This window comes from Schistocerca nitens, chromosome 11, assembly GCF_023898315.1.
Source record: "Schistocerca nitens isolate TAMUIC-IGC-003100 chromosome 11, iqSchNite1.1, whole genome shotgun sequence".
Classification (NCBI taxonomy): Eukaryota; Metazoa; Arthropoda; class Insecta; order Orthoptera; family Acrididae; genus Schistocerca; species Schistocerca nitens.
This window is the reverse complement of record NC_064624.1, coordinates 108,581,605-108,600,258: the sequence shown is the minus strand read 5'-3', so window position 1 is coordinate 108,600,258 and position 18,654 is coordinate 108,581,605. Positions and strand designations below refer to the sequence as shown.

The 18,654-nt window shown below is 41.6% G+C and overlaps 1 protein-coding gene across 1 annotated transcript in view; it reads right to left on the bottom strand.

Annotated features, from left to right (window-relative positions):
• LOC126213578 (E3 ubiquitin-protein ligase MIB2) overlaps positions 1-18,654 on the bottom strand; it is a 233,694-nt gene that overhangs the window by 178,321 nt on the left and 36,719 nt on the right. Inside the window, exon 5 of the mRNA XM_049941425.1 lies at positions 3,544-3,729. Coding sequence (XP_049797382.1) covers positions 3,544-3,729 — 186 coding nt within the window. The remainder of the gene's footprint in view (positions 1-3,543; positions 3,730-18,654) is intronic.

Sequence of the window (18,654 nt, the reverse complement as noted above, 5' to 3'; positions counted from 1 at the left end):
AATGACAGCTTCCAGTCTCACAGGCATACGTTCAGCCAGGTGCTGGAAGGTTTCTCGGGGAGTGGCAGCTCATTCTTCACAGAGTGCTGCACGGAGGAGAGTTATCTACATCAGTCGGTGAGGCCTGGCACGAAGTCAGCATTCCAAAACACCCGAAAGGTGTTCTATAGGATTCAGGTCAGGACTCTGTGCAGGCCAGTCCATTACAGGGACGTTATTGTCATGCGAGCACTCCAACGCTGGCTGTGCATTAACAGGTGCTTGGCTGTGTTGAAAGATGCAATCGCTATCCCCAAATTGCTTGTCAACAGTGGGAAGCGAGCAGGTGCTTAAAACATCGATGTAGGCCTGTGCTGTGATACTGCCATGCAAAACCAAAAGTGGGTGCAAGCCCCCTCTATAAAAAACACAACCACACCATAACACCACCGCCTCCGAATTTTACTGTTGGCACTACACACGCTGGCAAATGAAGCTCATCGGGCACTCGCCATACCCACACCCCGCCATCAGATTTCCACATTGTGTACCATGATTAGTCACTCCACACTACGTTTTTCCACTGCTCAATCGTCCAATGGTTTCGCTCCTTACACCAAGCGAGGCATCGTTTGGCATTTACCGGCGTGATGTGTGGCTTATGAGCAGCCACTCGACCATCAAATTCACGTTTTCTCACCTCCCGCCTAACTGTCGTAATACTTGCAGTGGATCCTGATGCAGTTTTGAATTTCTGTGTGACGGTCTGGATATATGTCTGCCTATTACACATTACAACTCTCTTCAACTGTCAGCGGTCTCTGTCAGTCAACAGACGAGGTCGGCCTGTATGTTTCTGTGCTGTACGTGTCCCTACACGTTTCCACATCACTATCACATCGGAAACAGTGTACCTAGGGATGTTTAGGAGTGTGTAAATCTCGCGTACAGACGTATGACGCGAGTGATACCCAATCACCTCACCACATTCGAAGTCCGCGAGTTCCGCGGAGCCCCATTCTGCCCGCTCACAATGTCTACAGACTACTCAAGTCGTTGATACGGAGTACCTGGCAGTAGGTGCGAGTGTCCGGATACCTTTGATCACAAAGTGCAATTTGAAAGCCAAGTGTTATTCAAAATCGTGTGTATTATTTATGCAATCTCAGTTACAACATAATTTCAAAAATACTGTGAGGCAAGTAGCATATTTTAAAGATGAGGTTTTTATGGGAGAGTTCCAAGTTTGCTTCACCAACATTTAACCATAGTGTGTATCTGGAGGAGCAATCTGCAATTTTCGAAATCACGTTAAAAAAACCTTGATCATTTTCATTATAGGCAGTACGGTCAAATATCTTTTGTGATCTTATTCAAATTCCACAAGCCGATATTACAGATAACTTTGGCTTGGAGTAGATCTATTTTATGAAAGACATTTATTAACATAAATTATGAAACATTGCAATATTTATCTCATTAGCATTTCATACAAAAGAATTTTTTTTTATAACAATTTATGAACCAAAGATGTAGCAAAATCGCATTGCAGCCTCGTGTAGGAATTTACTGTTATAACTAGAACAAAAGTAATTGTAATCTCCCAACATATACAATTTTTAAGCAAGCCAAGCCAAATTTGTAAAATTATTATTTTTTATTTAGTTAGAAGCACCACGGCTGAGTTATTGGAGGGATGAATATACTGTATAGTTTATATTCATTGTCAGTAGAAGTTTGTTGTCCTCTATTTGCTCAGTTACTGTCACACGTTGCAAAATGACTACTCCAAACCAGAAATCATTTTGTGCCCTCAAGTTTGTGAAGTGCAATTCCGCGAATATAGAGAAATACAGTTCAGGTTGTGGTACCGATCCTCCAAATGGACGGGACATTCGTGGTCAGTATCGACAGTTTGTAGACACACAATGTCTACATAAAGAAGGAGTCTTTCTCACCCTCGTGTTAGTAACAAAACTATCACACAAATTCAAACTGCTTTCCAACATGGTCCTACAAAACTGACTCATAATTCCAGTGAGGAGTTACAACTGCTTACAACATCAATTTGGCATGTTTCAAAATGTCAGTTGGTTATGAAGCTGTAAGTGCTACAGCTGTTACAGGCTCTATGTCATGATGACAGACGCAAAAATGTGGCTTTTTCTGACAAGTTTCAGAACGCTATTGACAATGATAACACTTTCACCCAACGCATCACGTTAAGTGATGAAGCAACTTTCCACATTATGGAGAAGTAAACAAATGCTATTTGATACAAGATACAAGGGACGCATCAGAACATGGAAATATGGTAAAAACCATCTTAAACAGGAATACCACAGAGCAAGCTCCATTGAAAAAGATATGAACATCAAAAGAATCAGTGAAGACAGACACCTTCTTCCTTTCCAAAAAAAAAAAAAAAAAAAAAAAAAAAAAAAACTCCATTGTAGAAAAAGCACTGAAACAAAATAAACTGTTGCTCAATGACCAAATAAATATTGGAGAACCAGACACTATATAAAATGACAAAAATAAAATAAAAAAGAACGGCCTTTTCCATTATTCTTCACCATCTTTCACTGAAGCCCCTCTCCCCCGCCCCCTTCTTGCCCATCACTTTTTCCTACTAACTCACTCTCCAGCACACTACTTTGCACATGTGTCTGCTCATCTTTGCTCAGCTCACCACATACATATCACTCAGAAATTGCTTAATGAAGTTGACAGTGATCCAGAACTTCTGATGGAGGTTACAACAGGTGATGAAACATGGGTATACGGGTGTGACATTGAAACTGAGGCCCAAATGTCCCAATGGAAAGTGCCTTAAAAAAAAGAGAGAGAGAGAGAGAGAGAGAGACAAGTTTTTACAATGGAATAGTAGATCATGAGTTCCTGCCTTATGGCCGTACGGTCAATAAGGAATACTACCTCGAAGTTATGTGCCATTTACATGGAGCAAACCGAAGAAAATAACGAGAATTGTGGCAAAACCACTCACAGAAATTGCTTCATGATTATGCTCCCGCTTATACATCTAGGCTCGTTTCTGATCTTTTGGGGGGGTGGGGGGGGGGGGGGAGAAAAAATTGTTATGTTGCTTCAGGCATCACATACACCAATCGTGGCCCTCTACTACTACTTTCTTCGCCCAAGGATGAAGAGAACAATGAAGGGACACAATTTTGCCACCAATGATGAGATGAAAACAGAATCGCTGAACACCATAATGAAAGGCGAGTTCCAGAAGTGCTTCCGAGATTGGACAAAGCACTGGCACTGGTGTATTGTATCTGGGGGGGAATTACTTTCAAGGGGACAAAGTAGTAGTTGGTAGCGAATAAATGAAGTTAATTTAAGAAAAACAAAAATTCCTGTTACTTACCAATCACACCTCGTATGTGTGTGTGTTCACATTTCCACTCCTAAAGTTGAAGCAACTGGTCACATTGGACTACGCATCACCCAATTATGTTCAATGAACACAATCAGTAGTGAAAACTGAAGCACTTTAAGCTGTAGCTAATATTCTCAGTACACTACCACGACTCCACGTACCGAGCACAGGCAAGTGATCCCTGTAGTAGGAACCTCCCGACGCCTCCTGCACACACTTCAGGTCCACCTTGCCGCGGTGCCCGACACGGTACACGTTGGTCGAGCCCGACGTCCACGTCACGTTCGCCACCGACCGTCCCGATTCGTTGTCCCAGCCGTGAATGTCGATCACTCTACCGGTCTTCCCTGCAATGTGTGTGAAAGTGAATACCTCGCCCTCGCACTTTCAAACAGTTACGTGCCAGCAATCAAACAAGGTTACAGGTAGTCATCTTCCATTTTGCAGTTGCAGGAAGAAACAGAAATTCATATGGCAGACTGAAGAAACTTCATACTACACTTAGTCAACTTAAATAATTTATTTACTTTTCAGTTTTGAGGCCACCTCCAGGTTAGCAAAGTATTAATTATCTGAATGTCATAGATACAGTTGACATAGCACATACATCTCTCACAGCACTTTTCACAAGATATATACCGACTATAAATTATTTAATGCATAGCTATACACAAGTACGAATCACAGAGAATGTAAAAGAATACTCAAAATTTTGATCATTGCGAAAACACCCCCTTGGGGTATGGAGGTACACACATTTTTAAACTGACTTACTCCAAGCTGACAGATTGGTTGTACTAAAAATGACAAAGTTATGTTCTGCTCCTAGCCACCTTAGATCTCCAAACTAAATGTGGATTTATTTTTATGAGATTCATTTGAAAGACTTTGTGCATATGCCTCCTTCGTTGAAAACAAATCCGAAACAATGTCCGCGTTCGTAATGCACTCACATCAGTGTTTCCACATTTGCTTCAGAATGTATGGTGTGAAGCTGAACATCTCTTAGATATCCAGGGGAGTCACTCAGAACTTCTCTAATGTATGTAAGAAAAAAATTGAACTTTTTTTCATTCTAATTGTTGTACAACTATGCATAATTTGGTTATAGCCATTTCTAATTAGTATGGTATATTCCTTTTGACTTGCACTGTATAAATAAAATACAAGGAGCAAAACATTATCTTCAATTTTCACAGGAATCACTGTACACATCAAAAGACACGAAATGGATGCAGCAGTTGAGAAGGGAGTGAGACAGGGTTGTAGCCTCTTCCCAACATTATCCAGTCTGTACATTGAACACACAGTAAAGCAAACCAAGAATAAATCTGGAGAGTGAATTAAAGTTCTGGGAGAAGAAATAAAAACTATACTGCTCACCAATGACATTGTATTTCTGTCAGTGATGGCAAAGGAATTTCACTGAACAGAATGAATAATGTCTTGAAAAGAGGTTACATGTTAATCATCATCAAAAGATAAACAATAGTAATGGGGAGTAATTGAATTAAATCGGGTGACAAAGAAATTACATTAGGCATCAGTTATTAAAAGTAGCAGTTGATTTTTGCTATTAAAATAACTCACAGTCCCAGTAGTAAAGAGGATATAAAATGCAGACTGGCAATAATAAGAAAAACTTCCCTGAAAAAGAGAAACGTTTTAGCAATGAGTACAAATTTAAGTATAAGGAATATTTGTCTGGAGTGTAGTGTCACAATGAAGTGAAACGTAGCTTATAGAAAGGGATAAGAAAAGAAGCTCTTTCAATGTGGTGCACTACAGGAGAATGCTGGTCTATGTCTACTCAGTGTCTCTGAATAAACTGAAGAATGCAATAAACAACTACAATAAACAAAAATATAAATTGTAATGTTTTATAAAGTTGTTAGGTTGACTCTTGTGGCATACTGTATTAGAATAGGTCAGTTTTGTATAATCACGTCCATTACTAAATTAATAACTTAAATGACTGCCTCCATTTAACATAATTATAACTTAATTAGAATACCGTAACATTGTAACTATAGATGCATATAAGCTTTATATGATTACACCATTTACAGGTTAACACATTTAAAAGTGAGCAAATGCTTCTGTCTATTTTTTTGGATGGGTAATTAGAAGGTACGAATGCATGTAGTTATGCAGACATGAAAAGGCTTGCACATGATGGACTAGCATGGAAAGCTGGATCAAACTAGTTTTAAAGCAAGAGACCACAACACAACAACAACAACAACAACAACAACAACAACAACTAGTTGCACACTAATAGTTCCATAGAGAGCAGTTTCATTTCATTTGTGTAGAGGTGGTTGGGTGACAACAATATTGAAATACATGATTAGGCTAGGCCATCTGAAAATATTTGGACGTATGAGTATTATAACAATTTTTTCCTCTTACAGAATGAGAACCTCCCTAATTTAACATAAACAGAAATCCTGGCAGAATGACATGTATGATCCACAAATCTAAATTCTACTCATATCATCTTTATTATTCTGTACCAGTTCTCAGAAATCTATATAAACTATGTAATCAAAAGTATCCAGACACCTAGATGAAAATGACGTACAAGTTCGTGGCACCCTCCATCGGTTATGCTGGAATTCGATATGGTGTTGGTCCACCCTTAGCCTTAATGACAGCTTCCAGTCTCACAGGCATACGTTCAGCCAGGTGCTGGAAGGTTTCTTGGGGAATGGAAGCCCATTCTTCACAGAGTGCTGCAGGGAGCAGAGGTATCTACATCAGTGGGTGAGGTCTGGAACGAAGTCGGCATTCCGAAACGTCCCAAAGGTGTTCTATAGGATTCAGGACAGGACTCTGTGCAGGCGAGTCCATTACAGGGACGTTATTGTCTTGTAACCACTCTGCCACAGGCCGTGCATTATGAACAGGTGCTCAATCGTGTCGAAAGATGTGATCGCCATCTCCGAATTGTTCAACAGTGGGAAGCAAGAAGGTGCTTAAAACATCAATGTAGGCCTATGCTGTAATAGTGCCATGCAAAACAACAAGGGGTGCAACCTTCCTTGATGAAAAACACGACCACACCATAACACCCCGCCTCCGGCATCACACACGCTGCTTTCACAATTTGTAACTGCACATTTCGATTCATTTGTCTTCTGATTGGTTTGATGCCACCTGCCACGAATCCTTCTCCTGTAGCAATCTGTTCGTGTCAGACTAGCACTTGCACCATGTGTCCTCAGTTATTTGCTGGATGTACTCCAATCTTTGTTTTTCCCTACAGTTTCTACCCCCCTACACCTCCCTAAGTACCAAATAGGTGATTCCCTGGTGTCATAAGCCTTGACCTTATTTCTTATCTTATTACGAGGCTGGTTTGAAAAGTTCTTGGAATCACCACGAGAGGTCAATACCACCGCAATGAGTTGTTCACATGATGTTCATCCGGATGTTGCCTGGAAACACGATGTTGCCTGTATACGTGTGCTCTTAGAAAACAGCTGTGGCGGTGACATGGCCCTGTTGTTGTTCCCGCACGGTGATTTGCGAAGATGGGGGGAAAGAAAAAAAAAAATTCGAGATTCCAGCAGTGATTAAGTACTTCGTAAAGAAATGTATGAAAGCAAAGGATATTCATGCCAATTTCCAAAATACACTGAGGGATTCTGTTCCTTCATATTCAACTGTTGCCAAGTTAACCAATTAATTTAAATTTGGTCGGGAGAGCTCAGATGACGATCCGCGCAGAGGTCGGCCAAGATGTGTCACTACTCCAGAAATCACTGCAGAAGTGCACGAAGTGGTCACGGAGGATCGCCGATTGAAAGTGCGTGAAATTGCTAGTGCCTGCCAGATGTCACCTGAAAGCGTGTATCTCATTTTAACTGAAGAATTAGAAATGAAAACATTATCTGCAAGATGGATGCCATGACTCTTGACGTGTGCCAGCACACATGCGCCGTCACCATGGCAAAATTACGCAAACTGAGATACGAATTGTTGCCCCCACCCGTCTTATTTACCTGATACGGTTCCGTCAGGCTTCCACCTCTTCCCAAAACTGAAAATTTTTCTTGGTGGATGAATATTCACTTCAAACAAAATATTGATAGCCGGAGTTGACAATTATTTTGCAGGCCTGGAGCAAACTCATTTTCGAGATGGGATCAAGGCACTGGAACATCACTGGACCAAGTGCATTAATCTACAAGATTAATCTACAAGAAGACTACATTGAAAAATAAAATAGTTTCAGTGATGTAAGTGCTTTTTTTCTATTCTATTCTGAGAACTTTTCAAACCACCCTTGTATTCCACCTGATTTTCAACATTCTTGTATAGCACCGCATCTCAAATGCTTCAATTATCCTCTGCTGCAGTTTTCCCACTGCCCACAATTCATTACTATACACCGCTGTGCTCCAAATGTACATTCTCAGAAATTTCTTGATCAAATTACAACCTATGTTTGATACCATTTGAAGTGTTAAAGCTCTGGTTGCGAGTTGTAACTGAACCAACAACTTCACTAATGATCTGTCATCTCACTGTTGTGGTTGCTTCACACAGTGGACCTGCCACACTATACCACTAATTGTGCCGTAGGACTTTGTCTCTAACGGCAGTGTCGAAGTGTAATACCACACCCCCTTTGCGATCCTATATCCTTTTACCAGTCTGATCCCCACTCTCCTGAAGAGGGCATATGTGTAATATCAGTATGCTGCTTTGATTTTGTCTTTTCTGGTTATCTGGATTCAAATACACTGAAGATTTTCTTTTGCAGCAAATTAATAATCTGCATTAATTTAAACTATTGTTTTGACATTGTTTATCTTGGGCCTCACCAATAAACAGAATGAAGGAAACGTGTTGGGTTAAAAGCTGATGTACCATCACAATTTGTACATTATACGAACTTCAGGCACATGATACGAATGTAACTGCTATTGTAATTATGGAGTAATTAATGATTAAAGTTTCGATATTTGTAGTCATCAAAAGACAGCTATTTTTATGTTTTCAAACTAAAAAAGAAATTGTATCCATAATCGTAATATGACATGATAATTTTTCAGTCAGGATTAATCCTAATGGAATTGTAATTACAACTATACAGAAACATAAAGTTTTTACTCGTACAAAATTTAATTAATTGAATCTCAGCCTTTCATTAAACAAAACTAATCCCTCTGTTCATCTGAAAATGATGGGATTATTATCTTTTAAGTAAGTAAAATAATATATGCAAATTAACCAAGTATATTGCTGTAATGATAAAACATGAAATTTACAGTCCTAATAGAAACAGATTCTTTCCTGTCTTTGAATGAAATTATTCAATGTTATTTCACATAAATTTCTACGTAATTGGGGAAGACGTATGTAAAAGTTTTAATTGTTAAACCTAAAAATTTAATCTGTAACAATGTCAGTACTTGTTTAAATTTACATAAATATAGGTGATTTGTAAGCTGCCATATCTCTGTTGGGGATCAGTTTGACAGCAGTCACGAGACAGTGTTAAGTCAATTTTACATGTAGTTTGCCCCCGAACATCTAGCGTGCGAAATGAAACTTGTTGTGAACACGAATTCCTGGAGCTTATTTCTTCCATTGCACGATTCCTTAGTGGTGATTCACTAACATCGAGATGAACCTACGGCAGCATTAAGAAGCAGCACCCTGGATTACACAGGATATGTATCATTTATTTGGTGGAGGATATCCGTAATATGATGTGGTATTCCGTTTTCTTGTGTTAAGCAATGATACACATCGCAAACCTGACCATACAAAATCATTTTTTGCCACGTTATATTACAGATGGCTGTAAGAGCACTCACATTTACACCAATTCACAACAAAATGATGTAACTGTCTTTTTTTTTAAAGAACTGTTCTGTATCTGACTGTTCTGATATTTGACATTTACAACATTACGTAACAAATCTCTTATTACCCAGAACAACATGTTTAAAGTGAATCTCAGACCAGCACAAATGAGAATGACATTTCTCCCCAGCTTCTATCAACTGTTTCTGCCAGTGTTTACATTATTAGCAGGGTTGCTTCCTCTATGCCTTCCAAAACACTGCCAAGACACAACACTGAAGTACGAACGCCGCTACCACAGCAGGTAGATTCTTTTGACAGCAGCACACATTCCAATGTCCTGTGCTGGCACTTCACTCACTCACGGTCTCAGCACAAACCAAAATCGAAGTGCGCACAGTGGAAATTCTCTAGAAGCTAGCTACGTAAACAACGTTTTTACACTCTCAAGAACATCTTCCACTAAGCCAGAAGTACAACAGCAGAAAATGCTACTCTGAAGAAGCTCATCTTACACTACACAGCAGTTTTCTGTTGGCCAGGAATGCCTTCTTCCTCTGTGCTAATCTGCTTTTTGTATCCTCCTTGCTTCATCTGACATGGGTTATTTTGCTTCCAAGGTAGCAAAATTTTTACCTTCGTGACCACCAATTTTTAATAGTTCCTCACTATTCTCATTTCTGCTACTTCTTTACTGTTGCCCTTTTCCAGTTTACTCAATATATATTCCATATTCATTACACTATTCATTCCATTCAACAGATCATGTGATTCTTCTTCACTTGCACTGAGGATAGCAATGTAATCAGCAAATGTTATCACTGATGTCCTATCACCTTGAATTTTAATCCCACTCTTAAACCTTTCTTTTAGTTCTGTCACTGCTTCTTCAATGTACAGCCTGAACAGTAGCAGTGAAAGACCGCATTCCTGTGTTATACCCGTTTTAATCCGAGTAGTTCATTCTTTGTCTTCCAGTTTTATTGCTCCCTCTTGGTTCTTGTGCGTAGTGTATAATACCCATCTTTCCTTGTAACTTAGTCTTATTATTATCAGAATTTCAAACACCTTGTACTATTTTACACTGTCAAATACTTTTTCTCGGTTGACAAATCCTATGAGCGTGTCTTGATTTCTCTCGAGTCTTGCTTCCATTGTAAAGTGCAATGTCAGAACTTTCTCTCTGGTGCCTTTTCCTTTCCAACAGGCAAACTGGTCATCATATAACATATCCTCAATTTCTTTCCCATTTCTCTGTATCTTATTCTTGTCAGCAGCTTGGATACGTGAGCCTGTAAGCCGGCTGAGATAATTTCTACACATATCTGCCCTCGCTATCTTTGGAATAGTGTGGCTGATACTTTTTCCGAAAGTCTGACAGTATGTCACCAGTCTCAGATTTTACACTCCAACCTCAACAGTTGTTCTATCCCTTCTACCTTATTTGGTATCAAGTCGTCCTGGTGTCTTAAATTCTGACTAATACTGGATGCTTTATGTCTTCCTCACTGATACCAATTTCTTCTCCTGTCATATCAGTAGCCTAGCCCTTCCCCACATAGAGGCCTTCTATGCACTCTTTCTACCTATCCACCCTTTCTTCTGCCTTTAAAAGTGGAATTTCCATTGCACTCTCAATGTCACAACCATTGTTTTTAATTTCACTGAAGGCTGTTAATTTTCTTGCAGCTATTTCAACTTGGCTTCCCTGCACTTTCCATTCACTTTATTCTTAAATGATTTATATTTGTGTATTCCTGTCCTTCCCAGAACATTTTTGTACTTCCTTCTTTCGTCAATCAACTGAAGTATTTTTTTTAAATACTTAAACTTTCTTCACAGTTGACTGCCCAACATCTATGACTGTCCTTTTTAGGGACGTATACTCATCTTCTACTGAGCTCCCTAGTGTGGTATACCTTTACATCTTTAGTGGACTTCAAATGAATCTTATTTTTCCTCAAACATTGGAAAATCCAGGACGGAATGTAACAATATTATGAAAAGAATAGTTGCTACTCAACATGCTGTGGCAGGAGGATTATGGGAACATAGGCTATATCGCAGTGAGAGTTACCACCCGCACAATTCAGAAAAGCTGGTGGTGGTGGGAAGGTTCCACACGGCACAGGCTGTGAAGCAGTCATTGAAATGAAGGACGTCTTGTCGGACGGTGTACTCAGCAACAGGGCAGTCCAGCTGTTACTTGGCCTCAGTTTGTCGGTGGCCATTCATGAGGACAGACAGCTTGTTGGTTGTCATGCTCATGCAGAATGCAGCACAGAGGTTGCAGCTTCACTTGCAGATCCCATGACAGGTCTCACAGGTAGCCCTGTCTTTGATGGAATAGGTGATGCTTGTTACCGTACAGGAGGATGTATAGGAAAGGTTTTGCATCCAGGTCTATTACAGGAATATGAGCCACGAGGCAATGGGTTGGGAACAGGCATTGTGTAGGGATGGACGAGGATATTGTGTAGGGTCGGTTAGCGGTGGGAAGGATAGTGGTTAGGATGTTCCTCACTTCAGGACACGGCAAGAGGTAGCCGAAACCCTGGTGGAGAATGTGATTTGGTTACTCCATCTCTCAGTCGTACCGAGTCACGAGGAGAATGCTTCACTGTGGCCAGACGGTGGAACTTTTGGGAGGTCGTGGGTGACTGGAGAGATAAGGCGTGGAAGATCTGTTCTTGTACACGGCTGGGAGTGTAATTACAGTCTGTGAAGGTCTCACTGGAGAACCTCAGTATATTTCGAGAGGATCCGCTCGTCACCACAGACGCGATGGCCACGGCTGATTAGGCTGTATGGGCGGGACTTCTTGGTATGAATGGGTGGCAGCTGTCAAAGTGGTGGTATTGGTGGTGGTTGGTAGGTTTGATGTGGGGGTTGGGTAGGACCAGGTGAAGCGAATGGGGGAAAAAGTGTCAAGGTTCTAGAGAAACGTGGATAGGGTGTCCTCAACCTAGATCCAGATCATGAGGATTTCATCAATCAATCAGAACCAGGGGACGGGTTTGAAATCGTGAGTGTTTAGGAAGGATTCCTCTAGATGGCTTATGAATAGGTTGCACCCCAGATTTGTTTGTAGGTAATGCCTTTAAAGGGGAAGTAACTGTGGGTTAAGACATAGTTGGCCATGGTGACTAAGAAGGATACTGTCGGTTTGAAATTTGTCTGGCAACAGGAAAGGTAGTGTTCATTGGCAGCAAGGCTATGGGCATTAGTGATATTAGTGGCATTCGTGTAAATGGAGGTGGCATCAACAGCTATGAGCAGGGCATCGTGTGATAGAGGAACAAGAAGTGTGGAGGACTTTAGGAAGCACGTTGAAGGTAGTGCGGGGAGTGGCAGGGGTGAGAAGAGAGATGGACTACAGGGAGATGTTCTGGCAAGAGCCTATGGATTTGAGGAGACACTGGAGATCCTGCTGGATTTTTCCAATGGGGTCACTATGGCACGGTTTGTAGGTGGATGAATCTGAGAGCTGGCAGAGTCCTTCTGGCAGATAATCCTTGCAGTTCAAAACAACAGTGGTGGAGCTTTTGTCAGCAGGTGGGGTTATAAGGTTGTGATCAGTTTTTAGGTGGTGGATTGCAGTTCTTTCTGCGGTTGTAGGGTTAGTTAGCATGTTGAGGAATTTGGCAAGTGATGATGAGGCAAGGTTCGAGGATCGTGACAGTCTTTTTGTTGTGCCTATCTGCAACTCAGCATCTCCGTTATATTGTACGTAGCAACTATCCTTTTCACAGTGTTATTTTTCCTCCGTACTTCAGTATCCCATTTCCTTCCACACTGACCCTTTCAGACGATTCTCTTACATTTATGTTCATTACTCATCAATATTATATTGTGATGAGAGTCTACATGTGCTCCTGGGTTTGCCTTATTATCCAGTAATCAGATTTGAGGTTTTCTGTCGGACTATGATGTAATCCAGTCGTAATCTTCCTGTGTCTCTGGGTCTTTTCAAAGTATACACCATCCTCCTGAGATTCTCAAACAGAGTATTCACTCCCACCAACTGAAATTTATTGCAGAACTGAGTTACACTTTCTGCTCCCCATTTTACTACCAAGCCCATATTCTCCCATAATCCTTTCTTCTATTCCTTTCCCTACAACCACATACCAAACTCCAATGATTATTAGAATATACACTACTGGCCATTAAAATTGCTACACGAAGAAGAAATGCAGATGATAAACGCGTTTTCATTGGACAAATATATTATAGTAGAACAGACATGTGATTACATGTTCATGCAATTTGGGTGCATAGATCCTGAGAAATCAGTACCCAGAACAACCAACTCTGGCCGTAATAACGGCCTTCATACGTCTGGGCATTGAGTCAAACAGAGCTTGGATAGTGTGGACAGGTACAGCTGCCCATGCAGCTTCAACACGATACCACAGTTCATCAAGAACAGTGACTGGCATATTGTGGTGAGCCAGTCGCTCGGCTACCATTGATCAGACGTTTTCAATTGGTGAGAGATCTGGAGAATGTGCTGGCCAGGGCAGCAGTCGAACATTTTCTGTATCCAGAAAGGCCCATACATGACCTGCAACATGCAGTCGTGCATTATCCTGCTGAAATGTAGGGTTTCTCAGGGATTGAATGAAGGGTGGATCCACAGGTCGTAACACATCTGAAATGTAATGCCACTATTCAAAGTGCCGTCAATGCAAACAAGAGGTGACCGAGACGTGTAACCAATGGCACCCCATACCATCATGCCGGGAGATATGTCAGTATGGCGATGACGAATACACGCTTCCAATGTGCGTTCACCGCGATGCCGCCAAACATGGATGCGACCATTATGATGCTGTTAACAGAACCTGGATTCATCCGAAAAAATGACGTTTTGCAATTCGTGCACCCAGGTTCGTCGTCGAGTACACCATCACAGGCGCTCCTGTCTGTGATGCAGCGTCAAGGGTAATCACAGCCACGGTCTCCGAGCTGATAGTCCGTGCTGCTGCAAACGTCGTCGAACTGTTCGTGCAGATGGTTGTCGTCTTGCAAACATCCCCATCTGTTGACTCAGGGATCGAGACGTGGCTGCACGATCCATTACAGCCATGCGGATAAGATGCCTGTCATCTCGACTACTAGTTATACGAGGCCGTTGGGATCCAGCATGGCGTTCCGTATTACCCTCCTGAACCCACCGATTCCATATTCTGCTAACATTCATTGGATCTCGACTGACGCGAGCAGCAATGTCGCGATACGATAAACCGCAATTGCGATAGGCTACAATCCAACCTTTATCAAAGTCGGAAACGTGATGGTACGCATTTCTCTTCCTTACACGAGGCATCACAACGTTTCACCAGGCAACGCCAGTCAACTGCTGGTTTTGTATGAGAAATCGATTGGAAACTTTCCTCATGTCAGCACGTTGTAGGTGTCGCCACCGGCGCCAACCTTGTGTGACTGCTCTGAAAAGCTAATCATTTGCATATCACAGCATCTTCTTCCTGTCGGTTAAATTTCGCGTCTGTAGCACGTCATCTTAGTGGTGTAGCAATTTTAATGGCCAGTAGTGTACAATCTCCCTTTGCATATGGAATTACCCTTTCAATATCCTCATATCCTTTCTGCATTTCTCCTTTTGACATCAGCATGTATACCTGAACTATCATTATTGGCGATGGTTTGCTGTCGAATCTGATGAGAACAACCTTGTTCACAGCTCATTCTCTTCCCTAAATTCATAATCATAACTAATCCCACTCCCATTATACCGTTTTCTGCTGCTGTTGATATTACCCTATATTTGTCTGGATAGAAATCCTTATCTTCTCTCCATTTCACTTCACTGACCTCTATAATATCTAGACTGAGTCTTTCAATTTCTCCTTTCAAATATTCTAGCTTTCGTATCACATTCAAACTTCTGAGATACCATGCTCATACTGGTGGTATGTTACTTTTCACTGGTTATTCTGTCTTTCTTCCATATTAAAATCCCTCTTAGCTGTTCCCTCTAAGAGATCTGAATAGGAGACTAACATATAATCTTTTACCAATGGAGAGATGATCATGACACTTTTCCCAATTTCAGGCCATATGTCATGTGGATACACATTACGTGCCTTTAATTCAGTGGCTTCCACTGCCTTCTGCATCCTCATGCCAAAGATCATTGGTGATTCTTCCACCACTGAGCAGCAGTTCGCCACACAATGGCTAGACAATGCCCTGAACCACTGTCTGCTCCTTCACTCTATTTGCAAGGCGGTTGGCAGATCCCCTTTCATCAATTAAATTCAATATCTGCTCTGCTACCCAAGGATTTCTACTAGACCTCGTCTTTTTACCTACTTGATCCTCTGCTGCCTTCACTATTTCATCTCTCAAAGCTACCCATTCTTCTTGTACTGTATTTCTTTCCCCCATTCTTTTAAACCGTTCCCTAATGCTCTCTCTGAAATTCTCTACGACCTCTGGTTCTTTCAGTTTATCCACATCCCATCTCCTTAAAATGCCACTTTTTTGCAGTTTCTGAAGTTTTAATCTACGGTTCATAACCAACAAATTGTGGTCAAAGTCCACATCTGCCCCTATATATGTCTTACAATTTAAAACCTGGTTTATAAATCTCTGTTTTACCATTATATTATCTACCTGAAATCTACCAGTGTCTCCAGGCCTCTTCCAGGTATACAACCTTCTGTCATGATTCTTGAACCAAGTGTTAGCTATGATTAAGTTATGCTCTGTGCAAAATTCTACCAGGCGGCTTCCTCTTTCATTTCTTCCCCCCAATCCGTATTTACCTACTTGTCCTCCTCTTCCTTTTCCTACTACTGAATTCCAATCCCCCATGACGATTAAATTTTTGTCTCCCTTCACTATCTGAATAATTTCTTCAATCTCTTCATCATCTGCAGAGCTAGATGGCATATAAACTTGTACTACTGTGGTAGGAGTTGGCTTCGTATTTATCTTGGCCACAATAATGCGTTCACTATGGTGTTCATAATAGCTTACCCGCTCTCCTACTTTTTTATTCATTATTAAACCTACACCTGCATTACCCTTATTTTATTTTGTATTTATAACCCTGTATTCACCTGACTAGACGTCTTGTTCCTTCTGCCTCTGGACCAAGCGAGATGGCGCAGTGGCTAGCGCACTGGACTCGCATTTGGGAGGACGGCGGTTCAATCCCGCATCAGGCCATCCTGATTTAGGTTTTCCATGATTTCCCTAAATCGCTCCAGGCAAATGCCGGGATGGTTCCTTTGAAAGGGCAAGACCGAATTCCTTCACCACCCTTCCCTAATCCGATGAGACCGATTACCTCGCTGTCTGGTCTCCTTCCCCAAAACAACCCCAACCCTGCCACCAAACTTCACTAATTCCCACTATATCTAACTTTAACCTATCCATTTCCCTTTTTAAATTTTCTAACTTACCTGCCCGATTAAGAGATCTGACATTCCACGCTCCGATCCGTAGAACGCCAGTTTAGTTTCTCCTGATAACGATGTCCTCCTGAGTAGTCCCTGTCCGGAGATCCGAATGGGGGACTATTTTACCTCCGGAATATTTTATCCAAGAGGATGCCATTGTCATTTAACCATACAGTAAAGCTGCATGCCCTCGGGAAATATTACGGCTGTAGTTTCCCCTTGCTTTCAGCCATTCGCAGTACCAGCACAGCAAGGCAGTTTTGGTTAATGTTACAAAGCCAGACCAGGCAATCATCCAGACTGTTGCCCCTGCAACTACTTCAAAGGCTGCTGCCCCTCTTCAGGAACCACATGTTTGTCTGGCCTCTCAACAGATACCCCTTTGTTGTGGTTGCACCTACGGTACGGCTATCTGTATCGCTGAGGCACGCAAGCCTCCCCACCAATGCAAAAGGTCCATGCCATGGTTCATTGGAGGGGGCAGGGAATTTAAAAGGTAATTTATGTAAAACTTTCAGTTTTAGTAAGTCACTGCTCAAATCAGACACTCACAATGTACATGCATTTACCACTATTTGTGGAAAAAAAAAGTGGAAGTCATTCAACTGGAACACCACTAGAAGATAAAATGAAACAAATTTTTTACAGTCAACATGATATCTGATCTTCAAAGCATTTTTGGTTATAAACTGTGTTCCATTACGCGTTTATTACTTGTGCTGTGTCATCATTGTGGTGGAGAATGTGCACTGTGATGACAAAAGTCAGGGGGTACCTCCAAATATTGTGTTGGACCTCCTCTTGCCAAGTGTAGTACAGCAACTCGAAGTGGCACGGACTCAACAAGTTGTCAGAAGTCTGCATCTACATAAATACTCCGCAATCCACCATACGGTGCGTGGCGGGGGGTACCTTGTGCCGCAACTAGCATCTTCTCTCCCTGTTCCACTCCCAATCAGAACGAGGGAAAAATGACTGCCTATATGCCTCTGTACGAGCCCTAATCTCTCTTATCTTATCTTTGTAGTCTTTCCGCAAAATGTAAGTTGGCAGCAGGAAAATTGTACTGCAGTCAGCCTCAAATACTGGTTCTCTAAATTTCCTCAGTAGCGATTCACGAAAAGAATGCCTCCTTTTCTCCAGAGACTCCCACCCGAGTTCCTGAAGCATTTCCGTAACACTCGCGTGATGATAAAACCTACCAGTAACAAATCCAGCAGCCCACCTCTGAATTGCTTCTATGTCCTCCCTCAATCCGACCTGATAGGGATCCCAAACGCTCGAGCAGTACTCGAGAACAGGTCGTATTAGTGTTTTATAAGCGGTCTCCTTTACAGATGAACCACATCTTCCCGAAATTCTACCAATGAACTGAAGACGACAATCCGCCTTCCCCCCAATTGCCATTACAAGCTTGTCCCACTTCATATCGCTCTGCAACGTTACGACCAAATATTTAATCGACGTGACTGTGTCAGGCGCTACACTACTAATGGAGTATTCAAACATTACAGGATTCTGTTTCTTACTCATCTGCATTAATTTACATTTATCTATATTTAGAGTTAGCTGCCATTCTTTACACCAATCGCAAATCCTCTCCAAGTCATCTTGTATCCTCCTACAGTCACTCAACGATGACACCACAGCATCATCAGCAAACAGCCGCACATTGCTATCCATCCTATCCAAAAGATCATTTATGTAGATAGAAAACAATAGCTGACCTACCACACTTCCCTGGAACACTCCAGATGATACCCTCACCTCCGATGAACACTCACCATCGAGGACAACTTATTGGGTTCTATTACTTAAGAAGTCTTCGAGCCACTCACATATTTCGGAACCAATCCCATATACTTGTACCTTAGTTAGGAGTCTGCAGTGGGGCACCGAGTCAAATGCTTTCCAGAAGTCAAGGAATATGGCATCCGTCTGATACCCTTCATCCACGGTTCGCAAGAGCCCCCTGCAGAAATATTGAGCAACTCTGCCAATACAGCCATCCATAATTGC